The sequence below is a fragment of the Notolepis coatsorum genome, assembly GCF_963971535.1.
Source record: "Notolepis coatsorum genome assembly, chromosome: 7".
NCBI lineage: Eukaryota > Metazoa > Chordata > Actinopteri > Aulopiformes > Paralepididae > Notolepis > Notolepis coatsorum.
In genome coordinates, this window is record NC_140171.1 from 97,399,665 (window position 1) to 97,427,299 (window position 27,635).

The 27,635-nt window shown below is 42.3% G+C and overlaps 1 protein-coding gene across 1 annotated transcript in view; it reads left to right on the plus strand.

Annotated features, from left to right (window-relative positions):
* The first annotated feature begins 3,342 nt into the window (after positions 1–3,342).
* Positions 3,343–27,635, plus strand: part of fam83fb (family with sequence similarity 83 member Fb) — a 32,286-nt gene continuing 7,993 nt past the window's right edge. The window contains exons 1-3 of the mRNA XM_084319012.1: positions 3,343–3,839; positions 24,830–24,997; positions 26,812–26,933. Of these exons, the coding sequence (XP_084175138.1) occupies positions 3,372–3,839; positions 24,830–24,997; positions 26,812–26,933 (758 nt within the window). The 5' untranslated portion in view covers positions 3,343–3,371. The remainder of the gene's footprint in view (positions 3,840–24,829; positions 24,998–26,811; positions 26,934–27,635) is intronic.

Below are 27,635 nucleotides of genomic sequence, written 5' to 3' on the forward strand. Positions count from 1 at the left end.
ACATGGTCCTTGGGGGCTACCTGGTGCCCGCGGGAACCGTGTTGGTGTATTACACACGCAAGGCCACAGCGGGCCAATGAATTCATAATCACTGTAAAATATATATATATATTTTAAATGCACTCACCACACAACAGCCAAAGCAGTGACCGATCTCATCTTCCATTGAATATTGCAGCTTCTCCATCATGACAAGTCCAACTCGAGTCGAGACACGTTCTTTTATCCCATGGAAAGTGTAAAAGTGTAATACTTCCGGTATTTTGAGCTCATGGGAGGTTCCGGGGGGAAGGCTACGCATTCATTTGATTCCCTTGCGCTCTCGTCCCCCCGCCCCCCTCCTCCTCACGAGCTCCATGTAACGCGGAAGTGCAGTGGTCTATGCCATGTCGAGCAGCTCCTCTCTGATTGAGTCTCAGACCGTCGAGGGCTGTCAATCATTCAACCCGCGTTCGTGAGTAGCGTGCGCAAAGTTGCACGGGCGGGGCTTAGATGACTCAAATAGCCTATTTTGATTGGATAATAGAATAAAAAGATCAACCCGTGCAGGGAAAGTTGCACTTGAGTGATTGACAGCTAGCCATTACTGACTGCAGGCCTGATCAGAGAGCTCAGAGCTGTCACTTTTGGCCATTTTTGAAAAAAATTAATTTCACTGGCATTTTTTTTAATTAATAAAAAAATATTAATAATAATAATTAAAAAAATTTAATATATATATATATGTAAATTAATAATAATTATGAATTATGAGTGAATTTGTGTTTCACGTGTTGTCATGGAATAACCTCCACTGGTACCTGTAGTCAAGGATCTTCTTAGTTTTGGGTCAGTCACAGTGCTCAGGTATTCTGCCACTGTGTACTCTCTGTTTAGGGCCAAATAGCATTTCAATTTGCTCTGGTTTTGGGTTGATTCTTTCCAATGTGTCAGATAGATTTCTTTTTGTTTTCTTATAATTTGGTTTAGTCCAGTGTGGTTTCTGTCTGGTGGCTCTGCTTGTGTTTGTGAGCAGAGTCCCAGAACCATCTGGCTGAGTGGGCATCTCTCAAGGGTCTCTCTGTAGGTGAGGGCTTTGTTATGGAGTGTGTCTGGGTCACTTTCTTTTAGGTGATTGTAGAATTTAAATGCTATTTTTAAACACACTCTCTCTCTCTCTCTCTCTCGCGCGCGCTCTCTCTCGGCACACAGTGCGTGCTCCGTAATATGATCATTATGATCCACTGGAATAAATTAAAAAAAAAGTTTACTACTTAGGCCTACATACTGTAGTTGTCTCCTTTGTTCATTAATGTTACCTAAAAAGTGAATTGTTAACTCACCAAAATTTACTTGCACAACTGATTTGACAAAAAAAAATCCACCAAGGGGGGGAATCACCCCCCCCCGCACCATCCCTTGGCTTTTATCGTACACTGCCTACTTGCTCATATGCAGGGGTGCAGTGCTGGGCATACGCGGTCAAACGACATTTGGGCTTCGTCACTGAGGCCGAAGTGCGCGCATCCTATTATTATGCAAAGTCTAGGTGATAAGTGCCGGCGCGACGACACAAAAATGACTCGTCGCGCCGTATACCCCGGCCGCCGGCACTTATCACCTAGACTTTGCATAATAATAGGATACCGACAACCAAATACAAGCCCTGTAGGTGTGGTGGGGGGTTGCTTGATCTCCCGACTGGAAGGATGAGACGAGGTGTATCATCTGTTCTGTGCGCAACCGAGGGAACATGTATGCGTGCGCGGGAGCGCGCATGCGTGGGCGTTTGGCCTTCGCCCATATTACGACTGCACCCCTGCTCATATGCATATATTCAGAGTTAATTATATAGTTTACACTGCCTATTTTTACTTTCTGTACTATAATTTATTGCCTATTTATGTCTTCTATTATTACCATGCCCATACCTGTTCCCCCCCCCCCCCCCATGCTGCTATGATGCCTGGATTTCCCCAAGGGGATCAATAAATGAATATCTTATCTTGTTTTGATATTTTGTGGCCTCAATAGACAATAGCTACTAGTCAAAGTAGAAATATCATAATGAGAGAGGCCATTAAAAAATGCAAACAAGATGCTTTGCTCAAAACGATTAAAAACTAAATAAAACAATCAATATGTTTTACGCTACAAGACGTATCACTGATATCTAAAGGCAGGGGTGCAGTCGTGCACACACGCGGTTACACGCCGTGTTATTAGATCACTGAGGCAGAACTAAGTACGCGCGATCGCGCACGGATGTGTACTCGCGTGTACGCGCACACAAAAATGCGCTGTATCCATTCGTTGTGAATAAGTACCTGGCCGGCGGCCACCGTTTTACATAACAAAAAGCGCAGGTAGACTAGGTGTCTGGGTGTTGGCTATCTGAATGCATCTCCCCCTTCATTCTGTGTGACGGCAGTGGAGGTGAATACTAATGTGGCTCGGAATTCGTGATGGGGGTCTACCTGCTTATGATTGAATCAAGCGTCTGCCGTGCTGCGCGCCAGCTTTCCAATTGCTCTCGCGCGCGCACATTCACACAAATACAGAGCAAGAAGAGCGTGTATGATAGAAAGATTGCACTTGCGTATATGCGCTTGTGTGTGTGTGTGTGCGTGTGTGTGTGTGCGTGTGTGTGTGTATAACTGCGCGCGCGAGTGGGTGCGTGTGAGCGCACCACAAGGTTCATCACCAAACCTCCCTTGCTGTGCACTAGGAGTCATGCACACACAAACTTCAAGTAAACACAAGTTGTCTGATTATTTTAAGTTTGCTTTTGTGTTTGTGTGTAAAACAATTTCTTTAATTGAATTAACTTAAACTAAAAGTAAATACAAACTAAATTAACACTGTAACTTACATTGTTAATTTAGTTTGTATTTACTTTTCTAGTTTAAGTTGATTCAATTAAAGAAATTCTACTATTACATTTAAAACATTGTTTGTTTTTCAACCATATCTGTTGACAATATAATTTCTTTATATATTGAAGGCTACATCCTGCTACCTTTTTCAGCTTCTCTATTTAAAAAAATAATAAAATCTGTTCTGCGCGCATGCACGTACCCGCGCGCGCGGCGCGTGCACGTGGCGTGTTACCAGTTCCCATATTACGACTGCACCACCGTCTAAAGGGAAACCAAATTATATATATTTTTACAAACAGTTCCGTTTGAGGGACACAAAACGGCACGTTTTCGTAGAATGACCCAGCTATACAGCCATAATTTCCAAATGACTCGAGTCCAAAAGGTAGTTCCCTGCTCTGCCCCACCTCCCAGCCAGGTTACAAAACACGTTATGTTTACCTGTCATACAGGAAGGTAGGTGTGTGGCAGCCGGCAGCAACAACGCAATTATCAGCAGTCACTGCTGCAGCCATGGCCGAGTCCCAGCTCCTGTGCATGGAGGACGGCCACATGAACCCCCCGGTACCCGAGTCCAGTCCCCGGTTCTACTACAGCGAGGAGCAACGCGCGGCGCTCGAACAACTCATGAAGAACGGGGACGGCGCCTTCAAAACGCGTCTGGAGGAGGACAAAGTGAAAGACTTTCTGTCAGCCCGCGAAATAAAGTTGATAACAAGTACTTTCAAAGAGTACAAGACGGATTCCGACGAAGAGGAGAGGAGAGAGACACCGGCGTCCAGAACAGAAGCCGACTCTGGGGTCCATTCGACCTACTGGCCGCAGCTTTCGGACACCGACGTGCCGCCTCTGGACCTGGGTTGGCCCACTGGGGGGTTCTTCAGAGGGCTCACGCATGTCGCTGTCCACACACACCCACCGAAAGAGAATGGACCTCATATCAAAGAGGTTGTGCGTCGACTAATCCAAGAGGCGAGCAAGGTGAGATAATATTTTAAATTTTTTCAATTTTAAGCACCAATTTGCACGAACAACCTTAAAACAAAGGTGCACCTCAGTTATAGGTATCAAACTTGAAAAGAGTTCTACTAATATATTTCACTTCAAAATGTTGTGCAAAGAAAAGATACATAGACAGTATAGCACAGTTTAGTATAATATTGCAGTTTAGCGTGTCAGGATGACGTAGCATTGATTGATTGATTGATTGAAAAGTTTATTAACAGATTGCAGAATGGGTACAGTACAGTACATCTCAATACATACAATTGTTAAGGGGATGCAGACCAGAGAAAGACTTTCGTCTTGTTTCCACCAGGGTCCCCCATTTTCAATTCATCATAACATATATGACATACATGACATACAGATAGACAGTACTGCTACATCTATACATTTATGACATATCAGATTTGCAAATACAGTACTGTTTGTGATACAAAAGTGTCCAGAAAAGGAGTGTATATACATTTGGCGTAGAAACTGTACATTGGAGGAGGTTGGTGGGGTGGGGTTGGGTGGGTTGGGTGAGGGCTGTACATTGGAGGTGGGGGGGGGGGTTGGGTAGGGGACACACACACATTTTACACTGTACATTGGAATGTTGACAAAGCCTTACTTGGTCATTTACTGTACAACTAGGTTAGGACATTTGTAGGGGCCAGTTTCGAATTGCAGTCTCACGTAGGTGTTTTTTGAGAGTGTTTTTGAAGGTGGGTAGTGATTCACATTCCTTTACAGCTTTAGGCAGGGCGTTCCACATTGATGTGGCATAATTGCGAAACGTGTTTAGTCCCTTGTTTGAGCCGAATCTGGGTTTTACATGATTTGTGGAGCTCCCTCTGGTGTTGTGATCGTGGTATTCACTGACCTTTGGGAAGTATTTTGACATGTACATGGGTACCTTGGTCGCGTAGTGTATCTTGTAGACCAGGCCCATTGCAAGTTGCTGTACTCTGTCGTCTACTCTAAGCCATCCTAGGTTGTCAAAGTGGGCAGGGGTGAGGTGGGTTCTAGGAGTCAGGTCAAGTAGTAGTCTGACTAGCTTGTTTTGAGATGTTTGTAATTTGTTTTTTAGTGCCTTTGAGGTGCTTTGGTACCATGAGGTGCAAGCATAGTCGTAGTACCCTTGAATGAGTGCTCCTGCTAGAGTCTTCAGGGTATTCTTGTTTACCAGAGAGGAGATCCGGTACAAGAATCGCGTTCGTTGGTTGACTTTTTTTATTACATTGGATGCCATTTTGTCACAGGAAAGATTAGCCTCTAGGATGGAACCCAGGTAGGTAATTTCATCTTTCCTTGTGACAATATTGTCACCCACTGTAACCGAGAAGCCGTCAGTCTTGCTGAGTTTGTTATTTGAACCGAAGAGAATGGACTCTGTTTTGCCCATGTGTAATGATAGTTTGTTGTCGGCGAGCCATATGCAGATTTTGCCTAGTTCCGAGCTGAGGGCTTTTTCAACCTGTAACTTGTTCTTGTCCGAGACCAGCAGGGCTGAGTCGTCCGCAAACAGGAACAAGTTGCAGTCACAAGCTGACGACATGTCATTTGCATAAATTAGGAATAGTAGCGGTCCTAGTATGCTTCCTTGTGGAACACCACAGCTCACTGTGAGGGGGGGGGGATAGGGTACCGTTTACTTCCACCATCTGTTCCCTCCCCTCCAGGTAGGATTGTATCCAGCTCACTGATAAACTATCAAAACCAATTGCTTTTAGCTTGTCAATCAGAATGGTGTGATTGACAGTGTCGAAGGCCTTTTGTAGGTCCAGCATGACCATGCCGCAGTATTTGCCCGCGTCCACCTCTTGTTTGATGTGGTCGTTCAAGTAGAGAAGGCATGTGTCAGTGGAGTGGGATGTTCTGAAGCCAGATTGGAATTCGTAGATTAGATTTTTTTCCGCGAGGTATTTTTCGATCTGTTCGTATACTATTTTTTCCATGACTTTCGAGATGGATGTAAGGATAGAAACAGGGCGGTAGTTACCCGGGTCTAATTTGCTGCCCTTTTTGTGCAGGGGTGTTACTCTCGCAATTTTGAAGTCCTTGGGGACGTGTCCCTGTTTTATGGAGAGGTTTATTATGTGTGTGATGACTGGGGTGATGGCTGCTGCTGAGTCTCTGAGGAATTTGGAGGGGATGTTGTCATGGCCAGTGGCCTTGTTTGGTTGGAGGGCGCTCAGTTTTTTGAGTACCTCATCTGTAGTTACTATTTCCAGTTTGAAGTCGTCTTTGTGGACGCCTAGGTTCCTGTAGTATGCTACTATGTGTTCTACCCCATACTGCCCTGAGTGGGAGGGTAGTTTGTTTACCAGTGTTGTGGCTATGTTTGTGAAGAAAGTGTTTAAGTAATTGGCTACATCCAGCTTGTCTGTGATGAGCGTGTTGTCCGTCTTTATGTTTATGTTTGAGAACCTGGTTTTGAGTTTTTTACTGCAGCCTAGTTGATTGTTGAGTAATTTCCAAAGTTCACGTGGTTTATTTTTGTTTTCCTCGGTTTTGTCATTGATGAAATTTTTTTTTGCAGTTTTGATCATGGAGTTTACGTCATTTCTTAGTCTGTTTCTTTCTAGTTTGAGTTCAGTCACGTGGTCTTGGAGTTCACTGCTCGTGCTTTTGGTAAGCTTTGACTGACTTTTACGAAACTCAGAGCATTTTTTGTCTCTGGCTTTCATAGCGGTCAGTATTTCAGTGTGCATCCATGGCTCAGCGCGATTTTTTACCCTGGTGGTTCTTAGGGGGGCCATTTTGTTTAGTATTGATGAAAATTTGGTTTTGAAGCCAAGCCAAGTTTCTTCAACCAGTGTACCATTGAGTTCATCTGACCAGTCCAGACTCTCCAGTTCCAGGTTAAAGGCCTCGCTAGAGTAGGTTTTGAGGTCTCTAGATGTGACTGTTTTGTGACAGCCAGCCTTTAGTTTTAGCTTTTTGCGGGTACAGAATATCATGTAATGATCACTTAACCCGCATGCTATAACCCCTTTACTGGAGATCTTGGACTTGTCAGAGGTCAGTATGAGGTCAATGGTAGTCTGAGTTGATTCACATATCCTTGTGGGTTGGGTGATTAGTTGGCTGAGGCCGTGCAGATCACAAAACCTATTGAAGGATTTGAAGACGGGTGCATTTTTTTGTTGCATATCCGTGTTCCAATCCCCAATACGAATTTTTTCCGCATCCTCAGCTCCAGCTAAGCACACATCCAGAGTATCATAAAAACCAGTCTGTTCTGGTGGTCTATAGATTGTGCCTATTAGTACTGATTTTGCCCTTTCAAATAAGATTTCAATCCATACAGTTTCAATCTCGTCATGGTTAAGGTCAGTACGGTTGCTGAATTTGGTATCTTTGTGTATATACACACAGACACCACCTCCATACTGGTTCCTATCCCTCCTGATGATTGAATAGTCCTCGATTTCTATCTCTGGATCCTGAACAGATGAGTCAAGTTTTGTTTCTGTGAAACATAATATATTTGCCTTACCGTTTAGAAACAAATGTCTGATTTCAGCCAATTTCGGTTTCAAGCTGTTTATGTTTAAGTGAAATATGTGAAGTCCATTTGAGTTTGTTATTTCATTAATGTCGTCTAGTTCAAATTGTTTTTCCACTGTGGTGTGTGGTTGATCTTGTGGTGGGGTCCTGTGTTCATTGATGTTAGGAGGGGGGGTGGGGATGATCCTTTGTCCTCTGCTGGTGTATTTGGTCGGTGTGAAAGCCCGCGACGTGGGGGGGGGGGGCTGGTTGCTGTCCTCAGATGTGTCTGGAGGCCCTCCGTTGTGGGGGAGGGGGGGTGATTGTACTCCATTGTGGGGGAGGGGGGGTGCCTTTTGTCCTGGCCTCGGCCCGGGTAGACTTGCTGGCATGGAGGCTTTGGTGGGGCCAGCCACGCTAACCGTCGGGTCCTTGGTGGTCTCGATGTCCCGCGCCGCTCTTCCTTTAGCCACTCGCCGAGTCCGCTGGGGCATAGAGTTGCAGTGTAGGCCAGTATGAGTATAGTTATAGTATAGCAGCGTAACATAGAATAATAATATATTAAAATATTGTATAATACTGTACCAATCAAATATGGTGTAGTATAATAGTATGATTTAGTTATATTATAATAAAATAGAAATTATATAGAAGTATAATATAGAATAATACATTATATAAATGTATAGATACATTGTGTGTGTGTGTGTGTGTGTGTGTGTGTGTGTGTGTGTGTGTGTGTGTGTGTGTGTGTGTGTGTGTGTGTGTGTGTGTGTGTGTGTGTGTGTGTGTGTGTGTGTGTGTGTGTGTGTGTGTGTGTGTGTGTGTGTGTGTGTGTGTGTGTGTGTGTGTGTGTGTGTGTGTGTGTGTGTGTGTGTGTGTGTGTGTGTATAAATTAATGAACCTAAATATGGAGTTTGACTGATGGATACACAAAATGGGTTTATTTATGTTGATTTAATTGGGTTGTGTTGATGTTTTCATTTTTGCAAAATGGGTATATTCTGTTTGGTTTTATGCAAGACCTATCGGTGTGTTGTGTGTGTGTAGGGGCAGGTATATATACGATTTTTTCTTCTCCCTGTTCCTTTCGGCCATGGGATTTGGTGAATTATATGAATATGTACTGTTGGACTGTTTTAATTCCATGTACGAATAAATAAATGATGATAAATGATGATGATAGTCTAGTAGGCCTAGTCCACAGGATTTTTTTTTTGGTTTAGGACCAAATAGAGAGAGAGAAAGAGAAAGAGAGAGAGATGTGTAGGCTAGGCTATGTCTTCTCTCCCATATAATATCTCATGTAAACCTTTCGAAAGCTCTGCAAGAAGCCATCTATGAATGAATGAATGAATGAAAACTTTATTAACAGATTGCAGAATGGGTACAGTACAGTACAGCTCAATACATACATACAATTGTTAAGGGGATGCAGACCAGAGAAAGACTTTCGTCTTGTTTACATCAGGGTCCCCCATTTTCAATTCATCGTAACATATATGACATACATGACATACAGATAGACAGTACTGCTCCATCTATACATTTTTATGACATACCAGATTTGCAATTACAGTACTGTTTGTGATACAAAAAGAGTCCAGAAAGAAAAGAGTATATACATTAGGCATGGAAACTGTACATTGGATTGGGTAGGTGGGGGTGGGGGGGGACTGTACATTGGAGGTGGTTGGGTGGGTGGGGGGGGGGGGGGGGTTGGTTAGGAGTGGGGGGGGGGGGGGGGGGGGGGGTTGGGTAGGAGGGGTGGGTGGGGGACACTGTACAACTGTACAAACAACACTGTACATTGGATTATTGACAAGACCATACTTGGTAATTTACTGTACATTGGAGGGGGTTGTGTTCGGACATTTACAGGGGCCAGTTTTGGGTTGCAGTCTCCCTTAGGTGTTTTTTTAGTGTGTTTTTGAAAGTGGGTAGTGATTCACATTCCTTTACAGCTTTGGGTAGGGCGTTCCACATTGATGTGGCATAATTGCGAAACGTGTTTAGTCCCTTGTTTGAGCCGAATCTGGGTTTAACATGATTTGTGGAGCTCCCTCTGGTGTTGTGATCGTGGTATTCACTGACCTTTGGGAAGTATTTTGTCATGTACATGGGTACCTTGGTCGTGTAGTGTATCTTGTAGACCAGGCCCATTGCAAGTTGCTGTACTCTGTCGTCTACTCTAAGCCATCCTAGGTTGTCAAAGTGGGCAGGGGTGTATTTGCATCTTGATATCCTGCCACTACCATATTGCCAGCTATTTACATAAACTGGCATTCACTGTGCCTGTATTAGCAATAGCTCAGATGAACCATACCAAATGCAAATGCCCCTCTCTTTAGGGAGAGAGGCCAAGAATTTATCATACAGATTTATTTAACTCTCACTGTAAACACATACAACAAAGAGCTGACAAAGACAAAAGAGGCCAGCATTATACAGATTAGGCCTAGTCTACTGTGTGATATCTTCAATATCATTGGACTTGTAGGCGAGTCACACACACTTAGACATGTGTTTGTTGTTGGTCCATTGCGAAGCAACTAGGACCACCACAGCCAGTCATCCTTTTTATCGAATCATCACAACCAGAATGCCCCCCCCCCCCCCCCCCACCTAAGAACCACCTCTCACCTAAAGGCCCGTTCGGGTGGATCGCTGCTGAGTAAATGTATGAGTGATTGTGATTAATACCTAGTCACAAAGCACCATGAGACTGGAGTGGCCTGCTGTCACACAATCGACGGTCGAAGGGTTAACGTTTGCTTATGGAGTAGAGCTAGGCTGAGTCATGTATCCTTGTCCATTCATTCAATCTGTGACAGGCTCAGGTAGTGCAGCCTTTCTCCTGTCTCTTCCCTTAGAGGAATAGGCTGGCTATATAGCTTCAAGTTCAAGTTCTTTATTTTGTCAAATACACAACAATACAGGGGGCATTGCAGGCAATGCAGTTCTTGTGTTTCAAGCTCAGACTCAACAGTGCACAATTAAGAAACACCAATGAATACAAGAATGGTAGTAGTAGTAAGATCAAAATAAAATATAAAATGAGGTAAGATAAAATAGTCAATTATTTACAGAAAGTGTCTTGCGTGTATGTGCATGTTAAGGTGCAGGGTGCATGTGTGTTTGTGTGTGTGTGACTGTGTGTCCAATAAGTATTAGTAGTACGATAAATCAAATAAAACATAAAAATGAGGTCACCCAGTCACCCGAACAACTGCCTCTTTGAACTGCTGCCATCAGGCAAGCGATACAGGAGTCTCAAGGCGAGCACAGAAAGACTCAGAAGAAGCTTCTATCCCCAGGCCATCAGGCTGCTAAACGAACAATGAATGAACACTACACAACAACAACCACCAAACGCACATAGCACACACATCCACACGCACACACTCACTTTAAACAAACACACTGTAGCACCCACTCCACACACTTATAGCACACACCCACTTTAAACAAACACACTGTAGCACCCACTCCCCACACTTTATATTTATGGATGAAGGATTGCACTACAACTCGTACACCTTACTGTAAATTGTACCTAAAATTGTACCTCATCCCATTTCTGCTTTGCACTAGATAGTACTGTACATTAGTACACTGCATAGTATTGTGTATTGTATATTATATGGTAACTCAGAACATTGTACATATGTCTATACCGAACACTGTGACCTCATTTTCTTCTTCTAAATTCATGCTATATTATGTTATTATGTTATTTGATACTATCTTGTCTAGCACAGTCTCTGGAGCGTAACAGTAAGAAGCATTTTGTATGAAAGTATTCTGTACTTCTGTATGACAACTATTAAAGAACTTGAACTTGAAATAAAATAGTCAATTTCTACAGAAAGTGTCTTGCATAAAAGTGTGTGTGGGTGCAGTCACAGTGCAGGGTGCATGTGTCGTGTGTGTGTGTGTTCAAGAGTATTTTAAGATGTGTGTGTGTTCAAGACTTTTCTAATGGGGCTATCTCCTGTTCCGTGAGGCTGAAGTGCCTTATTTGAGTTGATCTTAGTAACATTTGCTTATGGAGTAGAGTTAGGCTGAGTCATGTGTCCTTGTTCATTTGTTCACGCTGTGACAGGCTCAGGTAGTGCTGTCTGTCTCTTCCCTGACCCTCTTAGAGGAATAAGCTGGCTATATAGCTTCAAGGATATGGGCAGTGGTGGAAGAAGTACACAGTTCCTTTACTTAAGTAAAAGTGGAAATACTCAGATAAATGAGTACTCTGGTAAAAGTCCTCCATTAAAATTCTACTTAAGTAAAAGTAGAGAAGTATTTGCTATTGAATGTACTTAAGTATCTAAAGTAAAAGTACACATTCTACACCGTTTGTGTATCCATTGACATCTATAGGTTGTGAGTTAGGGGTGGGAATCATCAGTTTCATCACGATACGATACGATATCGATTCTTTGGACAACGATACGATATTTGCCGATATCACAAAGTCTGCCACGATACGATACGATACGATTCAATTCAGGTGCCTGCGATCGATATGAGGCGATATTATGTGCCCATTTAACACAATCAGTCACATTTAGATCAACTAAAAAAAGGCTACGGAAATATCAATTGATGTATTTATTTTTGAGCTCTTCCAGACATTTAAATGAAAAACAATCTATTGTTTTTAATACAAATAGACCTCCTGTTAACTTTTGTTTTTATATATTGAGCTTTAACACACACACAGACACACACAGACACACACACACACACACACACACAGTCCCCCACAGCCCCCACCCCTCCTCCTTCCAAGTCCCCTCTTCACTCTCCTGTTCTCTCTCACGGTTAGCTGCTTAGCTTTTAAGCAGCCAACGCGACGTTCATTTAGATATTTAACGCGACGTTGGCATAAAGGAATGGCGACGATGCAACGCCTGTTATATGCATTTGACCCGTTGCGGGGAGAAAACTGCACAGACTTATATCTGCTCGCAAAATAGACGCTCTGTAGTGCTTTACAGCAGACGCAAACACTGCTGTAATGTGTACACGGAGTTTCACAATACTGGGCGCCGGCGGATATGACTCGCGGGGATTTTCAAAATAAGAGTATCGCAATATGAATCGATCTTTTTACGTTGCGTCGATCCTATTTGATTATTGATAATAGATCGATATATCGATCTGGATCGATGTATTGTCCCACCCCTATTGTGAGTATGCTGCTCTGATTACGTCCTCTTGAAGTTCACAGGCTTCAAATGTGAAGTGTATAATCTTCATACATTTTTATTTTGTATATTATGTTTTCTATGCAAAATCCTTTTCTTCAAAGTAACTAGTAAGTGATGGGTTAAGATAAATGTAGTGGAGTATAAAGTACAAGTAGCTCGAAATTGTACTTAGGTAGGTACAGTATTTTAGTAAAGATACTTAGTTTCTTTCCACCACTGGATATGGGACTGTGTGAAATACAGTACATCCTCTTAATCAGAGCCCGACCGATATATCCACCACAGTCTAGTAGTACTACAGTCTAGGTCCCGTCTAGTAGTACCACCACAGTCTAGTAGTACTACCACAGTCTAGTAGTACTACCACAGTCTAGTAGTACCACAGTCCAGTGGTACCAATCGTCAATGTCATGACGATATTTTGGTGCCCAAACAACTGACTGGTATTTAAGCAGAGACCTGTGCCGTTAAACGTGATGTGATTGAATAAAAAATGTATATGAATTAATATTCAGCTCTTGCTGTAATCTATGTCCTCTCTGCCTCCCTGCTTGATGCTCTCGCTGCCTGTGTCTGTATCTCTCCTCTCTGCCTCCCTGCTTGATGCTCTCGCTGTAGCCTGTCTGTATCTCTCCTCTCTGCCTCCCTGCTTGATGCTCTCGCTGTAGCCTGTGTCTGTATCTCTCCTCTCTGCCTCCCTGCTTGATGCTCTCGCTGTAGCCTGTGTCTGTATCTCTCCTCTCTGCCTCCCTGTAGCCTGTGTCTGTATCTCTCCTCTCTGCCTCCCTGCTTAATGCTCTCGCTGTAGCCTGTGTCTGTATCTGTCCTCTCTGCCTCCTTGCTTGATGCTCTCACTGTAGCCTGTGTCTGTATCTCTCCTCTCTGCCTCCCTGTAGCCTGTGTCTGTATCTGTCCTCTCTGCCTCCCTGCAGCCTGTGGCCTGTGTTAGGCCTGGGCGGTATAATTTTTTTCACACCGTCATACCCTTGATGACCTAATACCCCGGTATACGGTATATGAAGGTATGACTTTCATTTTCATCAGCGGGAGGGGGGGGGGGGGGGGGGCGCAGCTAACAATATACTCGTTATTATCACCATACATAACGCTTGCTTATATTGAAACACGTTGAGATTAGGGCCGTTCTTTCAACCTGAAAGTGCACTTTCTTCAACCTTGAGCTAAACAAATCATAGAAGGTAGCCACTGCCGCCTGCCGGCACCATCCAGGTATCGACGTGAGCCAACGGTAGCTAGTTAGCCCGGCCGTCAGCCCGGCACCATCGTATCAACGTGAGCCAGTTGCATTAGGATTAAAAAATGTCAACACTCACTCACCCCTTTTTATATTACATTCCCAAAGAAGTGCCTCGGTCTCTCGTAGTCTCGTTGTGCTGGATGAAGTCACTGGCAAGTCGACTCGTGGCGCGAGGGTTTTGCTTGAATCCGAACAGACTCCAGTCCTTTAATTGTCCAAATGCGACAGTGTGTGCAAGTTTAGCTCTTGTTTGACAAAACGTTAGCCATCTGTGGTCAGGGAGCTCATCGTGGGCTGGAGTGACGGTGGTTAACTTCGACGCTTCATCGTTCAATGGTAAGATATTATTATCAAATATTATTAGCAGCTGCTCAGAGATAGAGGAAATGCATACAGGTTAGTGTATGCTCAGCTCTGTGCGGGGAAATACGGACCGCCTCCCCTGCCCTCTGCTGGCCGTGCTGTGTGTGTGTGTGCACGCACTTCAACCAACTCGAAAGTTAACTCCGTTTCACTAATGGAAACCGAAACCCAATGCCGTCCCTGTATAAACTCAGTTTCAGTGGAAATAGAAACTTAAAACCAACTGTGATTTTGATTTTCAATACCGTCGGTATTTCTAAATACCCCGGTATACCGTAATACCGCCCAAGCCTAGCCTGTGTCTGTATCTCTCCTCTCTGCCTCCCTGCAGCCTGTGTCTGTATCTGTCCTCTCTGCCTCCCTGCAGCCTGTAGCCTGTGTCTGTGTCTGCATCTCTCCTCTCTGCCTCCCTGCTTGATGCTGAGAACGGGGAACTGCAGACTGGAACTGCATGAGTTCATCCAAACTGATCAGATCATATGGACACAACTCACTACAGGAGTTATATCACCACTATGAAGGAAAGGATGTCTGTCATCGTATCAATACTGATGTTCTTTTGCCAGAAGTGAGTGAGCCACCGCGAAAATGTCTCATATTTGCATTCATATCTCAACATAAAATAACCTAATATGTTGACTCATTATTTTCAATAAGATGAAACACTAGAGCATTTATAACAATAACACCATAAAAGCATTTGGACATACAGTATATTATTTTGATTAGGTTTGACAGTTTTGAACTTTGGCCTGTTTGACTCTGCTGAGTTTCATTTCACCGGTTGCTCAAATGCTGTTGCAGTGGATGTCTCTCTACCGCACCATCTCTCTCACCTCCAACACCGTGATTAAAATAAATTATACAATTATACTTCTATCAATAATAATGACTTGGATTTATATAGCGCTCTTCATGACACCCAGAGCGCTTAAGACTGTACAAGGAAGACGACTCTCTTCCTGTCTTCTGCTAAACTACTTACCTGAGCCTGTTCTTACCAAACAAGGTGTGTGTGGGTGTGTGTGTCATAACTTGCCCAAACTAGATTCTATGGCACAAAGCCCAGAGGCTTGAATTTATCTAATTTACTTTTTATGGGAAAGGGAGGGAACTTTTTTTATATATATATATATATATATATATATATATATATATACACACACGCACATACCAGAGATAATATCTCAAACAACCTGTTTACCAACTGCCCCCCCCCCCCGCAACATAATTATGCATGTAAAATACAATAGCTATTCTTTTTGTATTGTTTGTTTATTGTTGGTATATTTCCACGGTAACCATTAACCATGTAATGACACGGTTTCTCCAGGTCCGTTCCTGTAGCAGGTCACACAGCTTGTATCTGTGTTGTCTAAACGACATCACACTCCTCTGCATGAATCTGCACTCAGGAACTGGTTTGGAAAAAAAATGCCTTTCTTCGTCTGAGAAACCATAGTTTCATTCAATTAATTCAAACCTTTACTTATTCTCGAAAGGACAATTGAGGTCACCCTCATTTTCAATGTCGTCAAGGCTTTACAGACACTTCAATGCATAAATTTTTTACAATATAATAATAATAAATATGAATAACTATCTATATAGCACCTTTCACACATGGGTCCAGAGTGCCCCACGGCAACTAGTATAAAATGAACATAGGCATAAAATCAGCACACAATTGACAGAATAAAAACAATGCATAAAGTGCAGACATAAGAATAGGTATAAAAGACAATAAAAGTAGTGCAACGTAAACGTGCAGACATAAGAATAGGCATAAAATAAGTAAAATAAGTACAGTGTTGCTCGAAAGCATGTGAACCCCCCCGGAAACAGCCAGTTATAACAACATTTATGTGACCATTTAATTTTTTAGGGAACTTTATACTTTTACTCCACTACATTTCAAGGGAAATATTGTACTTTTTTACTCCACTACATGTATCTGAACCCATCAGTTACTTTGAAGAAAAGGATTTAGCATAGAAAACATAATATATACAAATTTAAGAAAATTATTAATATTATATACTTTCACATTTGAAGCCTGTCGACTTCAAGAGGATGTAATCGGAGCAGCATAACTGGACCACATACCACTTTAACATCACCTTTAATCAGAGCAGCATAACTGGACCACATACCACTTTAACATCACCTTTAATCAGAGCAGCAACTGGACCACTTTAACACAACCTATAGAGGTCAATGGATACACAAATGTCATGTAGAATGTGTACTTTTACTTTAGATACTTAAGTACATTCAATAGCAAATACTTCTCTACTTTTACTTAAGTAGAATTTGAATGAAGGACTTTTACTTTTACCAGAGTACTAATTTATCTGGGTATTTCTACTTTTACTTAAGTAAAGGAACTGTGTACTTCTTCCACCACTGCAGAGATTATAGACCTCTCACGGGTGACGTATTTCCGGCTGCACCCGTTTCTCCACAATCTCCTCAGTGATGGGAAAATGAACAGACTATTAATAGATCGCTCTTTGCCTCTTACCTTCTGTCTGTGGTTCATGCAGGCCGTGGTTCCCGTGGACAAGGCCTTCTAATATACATTTCTCTCTACAATGAATTTCAAAATGGCAGTTGAAATTGCTAGCCAAAAATACACTGTTAATTTGAAAGGAAAACACTGTTTATTTGAAAGGAAAACACTGTTCAAAAGGCATGAGAGGTCTATCTGCTGTAAAACCAGCTGACTGCTTCAGGAGCTCTCATAATAATAATAATAACTTTATTTATATAGCACCTTTCATACATGGGTTGCAGCTTAAAGTGCTTCACAGCAAATAGCATAAAATTAACATAGGCTTAAAATTAGTATACAGTTGACAGAATAAAAGCAATGCATAAAGTACAGACATAAGAATGGGTATAAAAAGACAATAAAAGTAGTGCAACATAGAAAGTGCAGACATAAGAATAGGCATAAAATAAGTACAGTGTTGCTCGAAAGCATGTGAACCCTCATGGCACCTGGAGGGATGTGAACCCTCATGATACATGGAGCGGGTGTGACTAGGTAGGATCTGTAATGTCGTCAAACGGCGACCTCTATGCAAAATATGACCACATGGTACTGCGCTTGTTTTGGTCTGAGGTGTGGGTTGGATTTCTAGTGTGTGTATAGGGATATAGAGGGATTGCTACTGCTGGCCACACCTCAGGCTCTACCAAGAGAGGTCTGGAGAAATTCACAGTAAAATAAGTTCCTAAACTCCAACCCATACATCAGACCAAAACAGAAAAGGTAAACAAAGCGTGATACCAATCGGGGCTCTTTTGCCTGGAGGTCGCTGTTTGGTGGCATCACAGATCACAGATTATACCTTTAATCATTCAGGCTGTAGCTGCTAGCTATCTCAGTAGCTTTCTCCCCCAGTCCATCAGAACACTCAACACTGATCACCACACATAGAAGCACACATGAACACACACTAGGCTGAACGATTTAATCGATTTTAAATCGAAATCGCGATGATGCAATTAGAAAATCGCAAACATAATTTAATCGCAATTTTATTTTTATTTTTTTATTTAACCAGGAAGTCCCATTGAGATACAAGATCTCCTTTGCAAGTTGTTGTTATTGTTGTAGGAACGGTTTGGGAGAGGGAGGTAAGGGGTTTTAGATTGTGTGTTGTGAAGTTTAGACTTCAGAGAGGGAGAGTACAGAAAAAAAGGTACCGTTGGGTACCGGTATCGATTCCCAGGTAAAAAGAAACATTTTCAGGCTCTGTGTCCCGAACAGACCCAACGCGTAGGCCAGATGCAAGCCGCATTTTACAATAAACCTCTGTGGGGCTGCTTAAAAAAAAATTATAATCGCAAATTTTATCGCAATCGCAATTGATTGAATTTATTTGACAATCAAAATTACATACAATACCGGTACACACATGTACAGCCATCACATATAATCTAAAATCGTCGAGGATTAAAACACAATAAAACCTTACGGTTTATTTCCATTGTGGTCCTCCCCAGAAAAATCGCAATTAGATTATTTCCCAAAATCGTGCAGCCCTATCACACACACTACACATCCTCACGTACACTCTCTCACACACCCTACATACATAATACACTATACAAAGGTAACTTTAAAAGCTACTGTATACATTTTAGCAATATTCCGAACCCACTGTATATTTGTATATTAGTTGTTATAAGTAACAAATAAAACTCTTGAATCTCGCTATGTTTTCTGTTGTTACTATGTTAGTATAGTAAATCCCTGTATATCTTCCTGTACATTTAACTATAGGTACATCTTCCTGGACATTTACATTTGACTGTAATTACTGTATATTGTCGGACTGTATTTTACTCCGTTTTAGAATGTATATACATATTTTAAAATGTATATCTCTGACTGTGTATTTAAATTGTATTCTTATTTTTGACCTTTGACTAATTAAATGTTCATTGTGAGCGATCTGTGGTGCTGAATTTCCCTCAGGATTATAAAGTACCGGTACTTCTATTCTATTCTAAATACAAATGTTCTGTGATCATGATCATAGATAGATAATACAGATATAGGAAACAGTGTATTCCTCCTCATAATACTGAGGTATCATTTTATTTCCCTACCTCTTTAAAATGATTGTAATGGGAGTAGGGCTGGGCGATATGGCCAAAAACGTTATCGCGATAAAATAATAAAATAATTTTCATATCACTCGATATCGATAATTATCGTCGATATAATTTCTGTCAAGTTTAATTAACTTCTTATGCCGGCGCCGTTCTTCTACGCAGTAAACACGGCCCAGGGCATAGATTATTATATTCCACCAGGGGGCAACCTACCGCCACTGGATCATATGCATTATAAGAATGGAACTAACACAGTTAGCCAGAGCAAGCGGTGTATCCCACGACAATGTACTAACTATCACCCTAAAATACTCCGTTCCGCCCCAATACATTGCAACGACATCCACCGCATACCCCACACTACTCTAACCGTTACCCTCAGAATTCACGCCACACACCCACTCCGCACGTAAACTATAAAATAGCGGCGTGCAAGCTAATGATCCTAGCCAGCCTTGTTTCCAATGTACTAACTATCACCCTAAAATACTCCGTTCCGCCCCAATACATTGCAACAACGTCCACCGCGGCGCAGCATACCCCATACTACTCTAACCGTTACCCTCAGAATTCACGCCACACACCCACTCCGCACGTAAACTGGACATACAGCGGCACGGTGGTGTAGTGGTTAACACTGTCGCCTCACAGCAAGAAGGTCCAGGGTTCGATTCCCGCTTGGGGACCAGGTTTCCATGATGCCAGGTACCCAGGTGGGGTATCTCCCAGGCCTTTCTGTGTGGAGTTTGCATGTTCTCCCCGTGCTCGCAAGGGTTTCCCCCCCGATAAGATAAACCCAATGGAAAAACATGCACAACAACAGATCGCTAACGCTGTGGTGTCCTTGACGAAGACGGGCAGGAGCACTTGGATTGGTCCCCTGGCGCGGCCCTCGCCGACGCCTGTCTGCTCCCGGCTGCCCTTGGGGGGAAGGACGACGGGATGGGTTAATCGCAGAGACGAATCGCATCGGCGATCCTACAAAAGACAATGCATGCGTGTGTGTTCCGGTGTGTGTGTGTGCTAACCGTGTGTGCTAACCGTGTGTGCTAATCGCTAAAACGTTGAGGATAATTGCATGCCAATTAAAGACCTCTGAACAGGTCCTGCATTATTATTAACTATAAAATAGCGGCGTGAAAGCTAATGATCCTAGCCAGCCTTGTTTACTACCCAGAGGTGCACCGTGGGTCTCCTTCGCTGTCGCCATCTCCTTCACTGATTGGTTGTTAGTGCGCGTGTGCTGATATCCAAGCTTGGAAAATCTATATATCGAAACTTTGCGACCACGTTTCATGTTTATTTCGAGGAAATAATTTATCGCGATAGTTATCGTTATCGCCCAGCCCTAAATGGGAGGTTTATTAATCTGAGATTGTTTTATTTGGTGGCCCCATTACTTAGTTTCAGTATACTTTTTAAAGGGATATTTCACTTCAGTAGAACTTGTCATAAATCAGCAGTATTCCCTCAAACTAAAGTCATCTACAAGTAAGCATTCACTTCCATTCATTTTGAGGACCATGCCTAAACACCATGCTGCTGCTTCTTTTTTTTTTGCTCAGGTACAGGGTAATAGTAGATATTATATAGGCAATACAATGAAATCTGAATATGCAAATATGAGAAAAGTAAACAAAGGTGCAGATGAGGGTCTGTATACGGCTATCGGTTATATGCAGTGTTAATTTTGGCAGCTATTTTAATTTTAGTTTTAGTCTTAGTCATGTGTCAAATGCTCCTTTTTCGTTTTCATCATATTTAGTCACCTTCATTTATTTTTCGTTGAGTCAGTTTTAGTCCACTACAGGTCTGAGCATTTTAGTCTTAGTCAGTTTTAGTCTCGATTTTGTCTTTTTTTGTTTTGGTCTAGATTTAGTCGCAGAAAACAGATGACATTTTTTTCTAGTTTTCGTAAAAAAAAAGAATAGTCATTTTATATTGTAAATAATGCAATTCTGTTTATTCTTTTAAGCATACTGTAGTCTAGCCTAGCCAAAACCCTATCAGCTGATTCACAATAAGTTCCGTATAAGGCAAGAAGCCCAATAGCAACCAAACATTTCTTGAAATGGTCAATGGATTCAGAAATAGTCAGACATGGAATGGAACATATTCTGATTTAAATTGCTTATATATTTTTTTTTAACCAACAAAGCAACAATAGGATAGTGTAAATACACAGTACACACTGATTGCAATTCTCACTGGGACCTACTGCAAATTTCACATGTACAGTTCCCCACCCACCCCACCCCACCCACCTACCCCCCCACGTGAATATTAAAGGCAACCAACTTTTCTCTGATTGGCCACGACCCCACGCCGCTAGCCCGCCCCCTTTTGCCGCGAGCGCGGCAGGAACCTTCAAGTTCCCTGGTGCAAAATAAATCTGGTAGTTGGTTTATGACGTTAATTAATAATAAACACTGTTAGGACTCTTAATAATAAACACTGTTAGGACTATCTGACTCTTAATAATAAACACTGTTAGGACTATCTGACTCTTACTAATAAACACTGTTAGGACTATAAACACTGTTAGGACTATCTGACTCCTGTGACAAAATGGCATCCAATGTAATAAAAAAAGTCAACCAACGAACTAGATTCTTGTACCGGATCTCCTCCCTGGTAAACAAGAATACCCTGAAGACTCTGGCAGGAGCACTCATTCAAGGGTACTATGACTATGCATGCACCTCATGGTACCAAAGCACCTCAAAGGCGCTTAAAACAAAATTACAAACATCACAAAACAAACTGGTCAGACTACTACTTGACCTGAACCCCAGAACCCACCTCACCCCTGCCCACTTTGACAACCTAGGATGGCTTAGAGTAGACGACAGAGTACAGCAACTTGCAATGGGCCTGGTCTACAAGATACACTATACGACCGGGGTGCCCATGTACATGTCAAAATACTTCCCAAAGGTCAGTGAATACCACAACCACTACACCAGAGGAAGCTCAACAAATCATGTTAAACCCAGATTCGGATCAAACAAGGGACTAAACACGTTTCGCAATTATGCCACAACAATGTGGAACGCCCTACCCAAAGCTGTAAAGGAATGTGAATCCCTGCCCACATTCAAAACCGCTCTTAAAGAGCACCTACGGGAGGCTGCAATTCGAAACTGGCCACCGTAAATGCCCAAAACCCCCACCACCTCCTAATAGACAGTCTCCTCCCCACCGCATGTATATATTCCCTCCCCGCCGTATGTATATTTCTCTCCCACCCACCCACCCCCTCCTAATGTACAGTCCACTCACCATCATATGTATATACTCTGTCAGGATCTAGGGGTAACAGTACTGTATATTTGAATACCGTTTATGTCACAAATGTATCGGTACTAAATACCTATATGTCCCTATGCCATAAATGTCATGTATGTTGTGTATGTCATAAATGTCTATATGAATTGAAAATGGGGGACCCTGATGGAAACAAGACAAACGTCTTTCTCAGGTCTGCATCCCCTTAACAATTGTATGTATTGAGCCGTACTGTATTGTACCCATTCTGCAATCTGTTAAATAAAGTTTTCATTCATTCATTCACTCTTAATAATAAACACTGTTAGGACTATCTCGATTCACGCGTCACTACTGTAACTAGAAACTCTGGGTGTCACTGTACATCAGTGTGGAGGCTGACGCCTGACTGATTAACTAGACACTGTACGCTGTAACGTTATATGTTATTTCGCGTTTTTAACGTCATAAACCAACTACCAGATTCACTCGTCACTGTACATCAGTGGAGGCTGCTGAAGCGCCAGCGGGGCGATGCGGTGGTTTCTCCCCGGGGCTTGACTCGGTCCAGCCCTTTCAATGACAGAGCTCTCATATTTTGCGAATGCATAAACTATATCTTAAATTATCAATGACTTTGCGACAGCCATATTAGACACATAGCCATAATTTAAGATGTAGTTTATGCATTCGCAAATATGAGAGCTCTGTCATTGAAGTGGGTGGTGGCAGCGTAACAGCGTTCACCCTGATGTAAAGTAGCGATTTTTATTGTTTTGTCATGACAAACCAATTACATAATCCCAACATATGTGTAAAGAAACAACATATTCCAGTTAACGGTATATTTTTTTAATGATTCATTACGGTATAAATTAGGTTAACTGGAGCTGCGTATTGCTGGCTCTCATATTTGCGAATACAACAGCGTTCACCCTGATGTAAACAATTCTACAACGGAAGACGGCCGCTGCCGCGGGTGGCGCAAATCTCTGCCGCGCGGCAGCGCGGTCACGTGGCCGTGTGGCCAATCAGAGAAACGCTGAACGAAAGGCTGAACACAAGTTGGTTGCCTTTAATATTCACGCACCCCCCCCCACCCCCCACCCCACCTACCAACCTCCTACCTAGGCATAAAAGAAAAAAAGTTTGGTTCCTGTTGGTTGTCAGTTAAGGCCATGGGTAGGTAGGGAATTTATTTTATAAAAAGAATTCGCACGGCGACTATGGATAGGGAATTTCTTTATTTAATTAAACTGTTCACGACAACATGGATGCATGTACTCTGCCACTCTGCCAGCATGTTTAATATCCATAATACTAAAGGTTTGACTAAGATTTTTATGAAACTTTATTGTAAAAAAATTTATAACATTTCTTTAACTCATAAAATAAATTGGGTCGCACCTAAATCGGCAGGGTCGGTCGGCAACCGGAACCAAACCATTTTTTCTTTTAGGCCCTACCAACCTCCTCCAATGTACAGTTTCTTCGTCAAATGTATATACTCTCTTTTTTTAGACTCTTTTTGTATCACAAACAGTACTGTATTTGTAAATCTGGTATGTCATAAATGTATAGATGTAGCAGTACTGTCTATCTGTATGTCATGTATGTCATATATGTTATGATGAATTGAAAATGGGGGACCCTGATGTAAAAAGTATTTCTCTGGTCTGCAACCCCTTAACAATTGTGTGTATTGAGCTGTACTGTATTGTACCCATTCTGCAATCTGTTAATACAATTTTCAATCAATCAATCAATCAATCGTCACACACACATTCCCTTTTGTCCGTCGAGTACAACCGTAGATCGCTGACGTCACTTTAAACTTAAAATGGCGGCCTCCATCAGAGCATTCGGCTAACAACATTAGCTTAGCGAACCGGCCACTGTACTTCTATGTGCATAAAGTGTGCTAACAAAATATCACAGCCCCTAAGACTGGGAGCGTTCTAAGTAACTCTAGTGAGCATGTACCCAACATTATATGAAACATGTAAAGTCATTACGATGTTTTAGTGCTCTTCAAGCGCTAAAGGGATTCATTAACAACGTATACTAGTAGGGTCTATCGATTAGCCGGAAAAGGAAATGCTGAAATAATAACGTGAATTATTCTAAAAGTTATAATTATTTTGTCTCATCTTGTTTTAGTCAACATAAATTAAGAGAGAATTGTAAAGTACATTTTTGTGTCCTCGGGTGTAGTCAACGATCATGCATAAATAATTTAGTCACGTCAGTGTCGCATGATCTACATTAACGTGACGTCACGTCTCGTTGTCGTCGGGGGGAAAAAGCTTCATTGACGACCATATATAGTCATAATTTTCGTTGACAAAATTAACACTGGTTATACGTTACAATGAATATAGGCAATGACATTTTTTTTTATCTGAATATAAATGGCTGCATTTATATATCTCTTTTATCCAAAGCGCTTTACAATTTGTTCCTCACATTTTACCCATTCACTCACACACCGATGGCAGAGGCAACCGTGCAAGTTGCCAACCTGCACATCGGGAGCAATTAGGGGTTAAGTGTCTTGCTCAAGGACACTTCGACACGCTGCCTGGGAGGAGCGGGAATCGAACCGGGAACCTCCGGATTACTAGACGACTGCTCTACCTCCTGAGTCACTGTCACCCCCTGAACATATACTATGAGTAGGAGTAAAATTAAATGGTATACAAAAGGTATCCTAACTGGCATGCTATGATAAATTAAAGTTCTGGCTTTAACCTGTCTTGATCCAGGTAATAGCGATAGTGATGGACCTGCTGACCGATCTCCATATCATTGAAGACCTGTTGGACGCAGCCGGGCGTCGCTCTGTGCCAGTCTATATCCTGATGGACGCCCGCGGTGTACCACACTTCCTGGACATGTGCTGCAGGCTTCAGGTCGGCACCCACCACCTACAGGTAAGAAGGCAATTTGACGTGGGAGAGTTGAGGAGTTGAACATTGCACGCCATATAAAAGCGGGCCGGTTTGAGATCGGTAATTAGCAGTTAGTTACAAGGGGGCTTTCCATGTTGTCCGTGTCCTGCAGAGAGATCTAATCTCCAGTCTATTACAGTCTAATTTCAGGAACTGAAACATCTCACACGTGTACAGGGCTCTACGCTAACCTTTTTCACTAGGGGCACAGGTGCTCCTAAATGAAAAAAGTTAGGAGCACACAAAGAAATTTAGGAGCACCCAAAAATATTTAGGAGCACAGTGAAAATATTTCAAGTAAAAGAGTTTTTTTTTTTTCAAAAATAAATGTATATTTGTACTGTGCGTGCATGTGTGTAAATTAGCTCTTGCTACAACCCTGCATGTTTACATTTTGTATTTTGTACTTGATGTTCATTAACATGTGATGTCCCTATCAAATAAACTATCAAATCAAACTACTGCTACAAAAGTAACAGTCACTTAACTTTAGCTTTTACCCCTTTTATGCATACAATGCCTATGTTTTGGCTGTGTTGCTCTTCTAGAGAAATAATCCTTTCAGGGTTGCCTATTGAAATACTGTACACCTCCAGTACAGAAACATTGTTTATGAGTTTGCGTGACAGTCGAGTCTGCCAATTACGTCACACCGCTTGCACTCCGGCCGTCCGGCGCTGCAGCTGGACCCTATTGCCCACCTCTGCTGTTCATAACGCTAGCCAAGTTAGCTGTACACACATACACAGTGGGCCAGTTACTTTGGTGTAGGGGTGTAACAATGCATCAATTTGAAAATGTTAGAATCGATTATCGCAATTTGAATGTGTACACAGTGTTATGTTGTTATCATGTCCGTTACAGTCAACACAACGGCATACGCTACTGCATCAACGTTATGATTAACAAAGCAAGGCATTCGTTTTGTTGCATTAACGTTATATTACTATTGTTATCGCTAAATCTAGGTGTTCTAAAATATATTGCTATTGGTAAGACTAGAAGTTACATGTCTCGGGAAACTCTTGCATATCGCAATGGTGGCGTTTCAGGAAGTAAAAAAGCCAAATGAGAGCTTCCGATTGGTCATTTGCTTTCTTTGAAACCAGTCACGTCACTCTACTGTGATTGGACCGTTGGCTTGAGTGCAATGTGGGACTTGTAGTTTTTTAACGATTCTCGCGGCAGATGAATTACAGCGTGCGCGTAATTACAGAATTACAGCGTGCGCGTAATTGATTTTTACGGTTCGCACACACATATTTTTAGGGGCATATGCGAGCAATTTGGTCGCACTGTAGAGCCCTGCGTGTAGGTTTGTCATGTAGCTTTGCTATTGCATTTCCAATTGGTTAATGGGGTTAATTGGCCTATTTCCAGTCAAGCTGACATGTCAAATCCACCAGACTTTAATCACAGACACCTATTGGTAAAAGATCCTTTTTTCTTTGGTCAAAGACAAAAAAGAACCCGCCATCGTGGTATCAATATCAATCCCTGTCTCCTGAGTCGTTCAGCCATTGTGTAGTATGTGATGTGTGCCTGGTGCCAGTGTATGGCAGCCATTGAGCCTGCGTAGCCCAAGGTTGGGTGCTACCAGTGGTGGTGAAGGAGGCTATTTCCACCCTACATTGTGGGGAGCGCTTTGAGTGTCTAGAAAAGCGCTATATAAATGTAATGAATTATTATTATTATTATTACGTGCTGAAGGCCCCTGGGCACATGCCCAGGTCACCCATATGGTAGATCTTGACCATAGAGCCATATGTACTGACAGCAACTGTGTGTATTTCCAGAACATCCGCACCAGAGCACTGGAGGGAGTTGGGTTCGGCCTTTCCTTCGGGAAGCTCCCGGGCTCCATCTGCAACAAGTACATGCTGGTGGACGGTGACAAAGTCATGTTCGGCTCCTTCAGGTGAGTGTCTGCGTGTATGTGCGTGTGTGTGTGTCTGTGTGTGTGTGTACTTGTATTTCTATACTACAGGGGACACTGACCTGTTTACACACTCACACAATGGGTACCAAAAACATTATGGGGACAAATTTGGGTGTCCCCATAACACAACTTGGGTTATGATTAGGTTATGGGTAGGGTTAGGTTATGGTTAGGGATACGGTTAGGGTTAGGGTTAATCACAGAATGCATGTAAGTCTATGTAATGTCCCCATATTTCACATAAACAAACGTGTGTGTGTGTGAAGTGGATACAGTCAAAATGGGAGAGGCCTGTGCCGTGTGCGTTTCCCAAATAATCTACACTCATTTGATTATGTTTCAAGACCCGTAGTTTAACATTAGATTAGATTCAGGTTGTAACAGGTTTTAGTCGTACTGGCCAGCAGCGTAACTAGTAAGAGTAGGTAAGGGATGTGTACAGATGTACAGTGATGCAGGTATAAAGATACTATGGTAGTAAGTCATACCGGCCAGCACCGTAAGTAGTAAGAGTAGATAAGGGATGTGTACAGATGTACAGTGATACAGGTATAAAGACACTATAGTAGTACACAGTAAATTTCGCTGAGTACATTTTACTCAAACTGAGTAAAATTTTACTCACTTGGGATCAAATGGACTCAGTTTGAGTAAAAATGTACTCTGTGAAATGTACTGTGT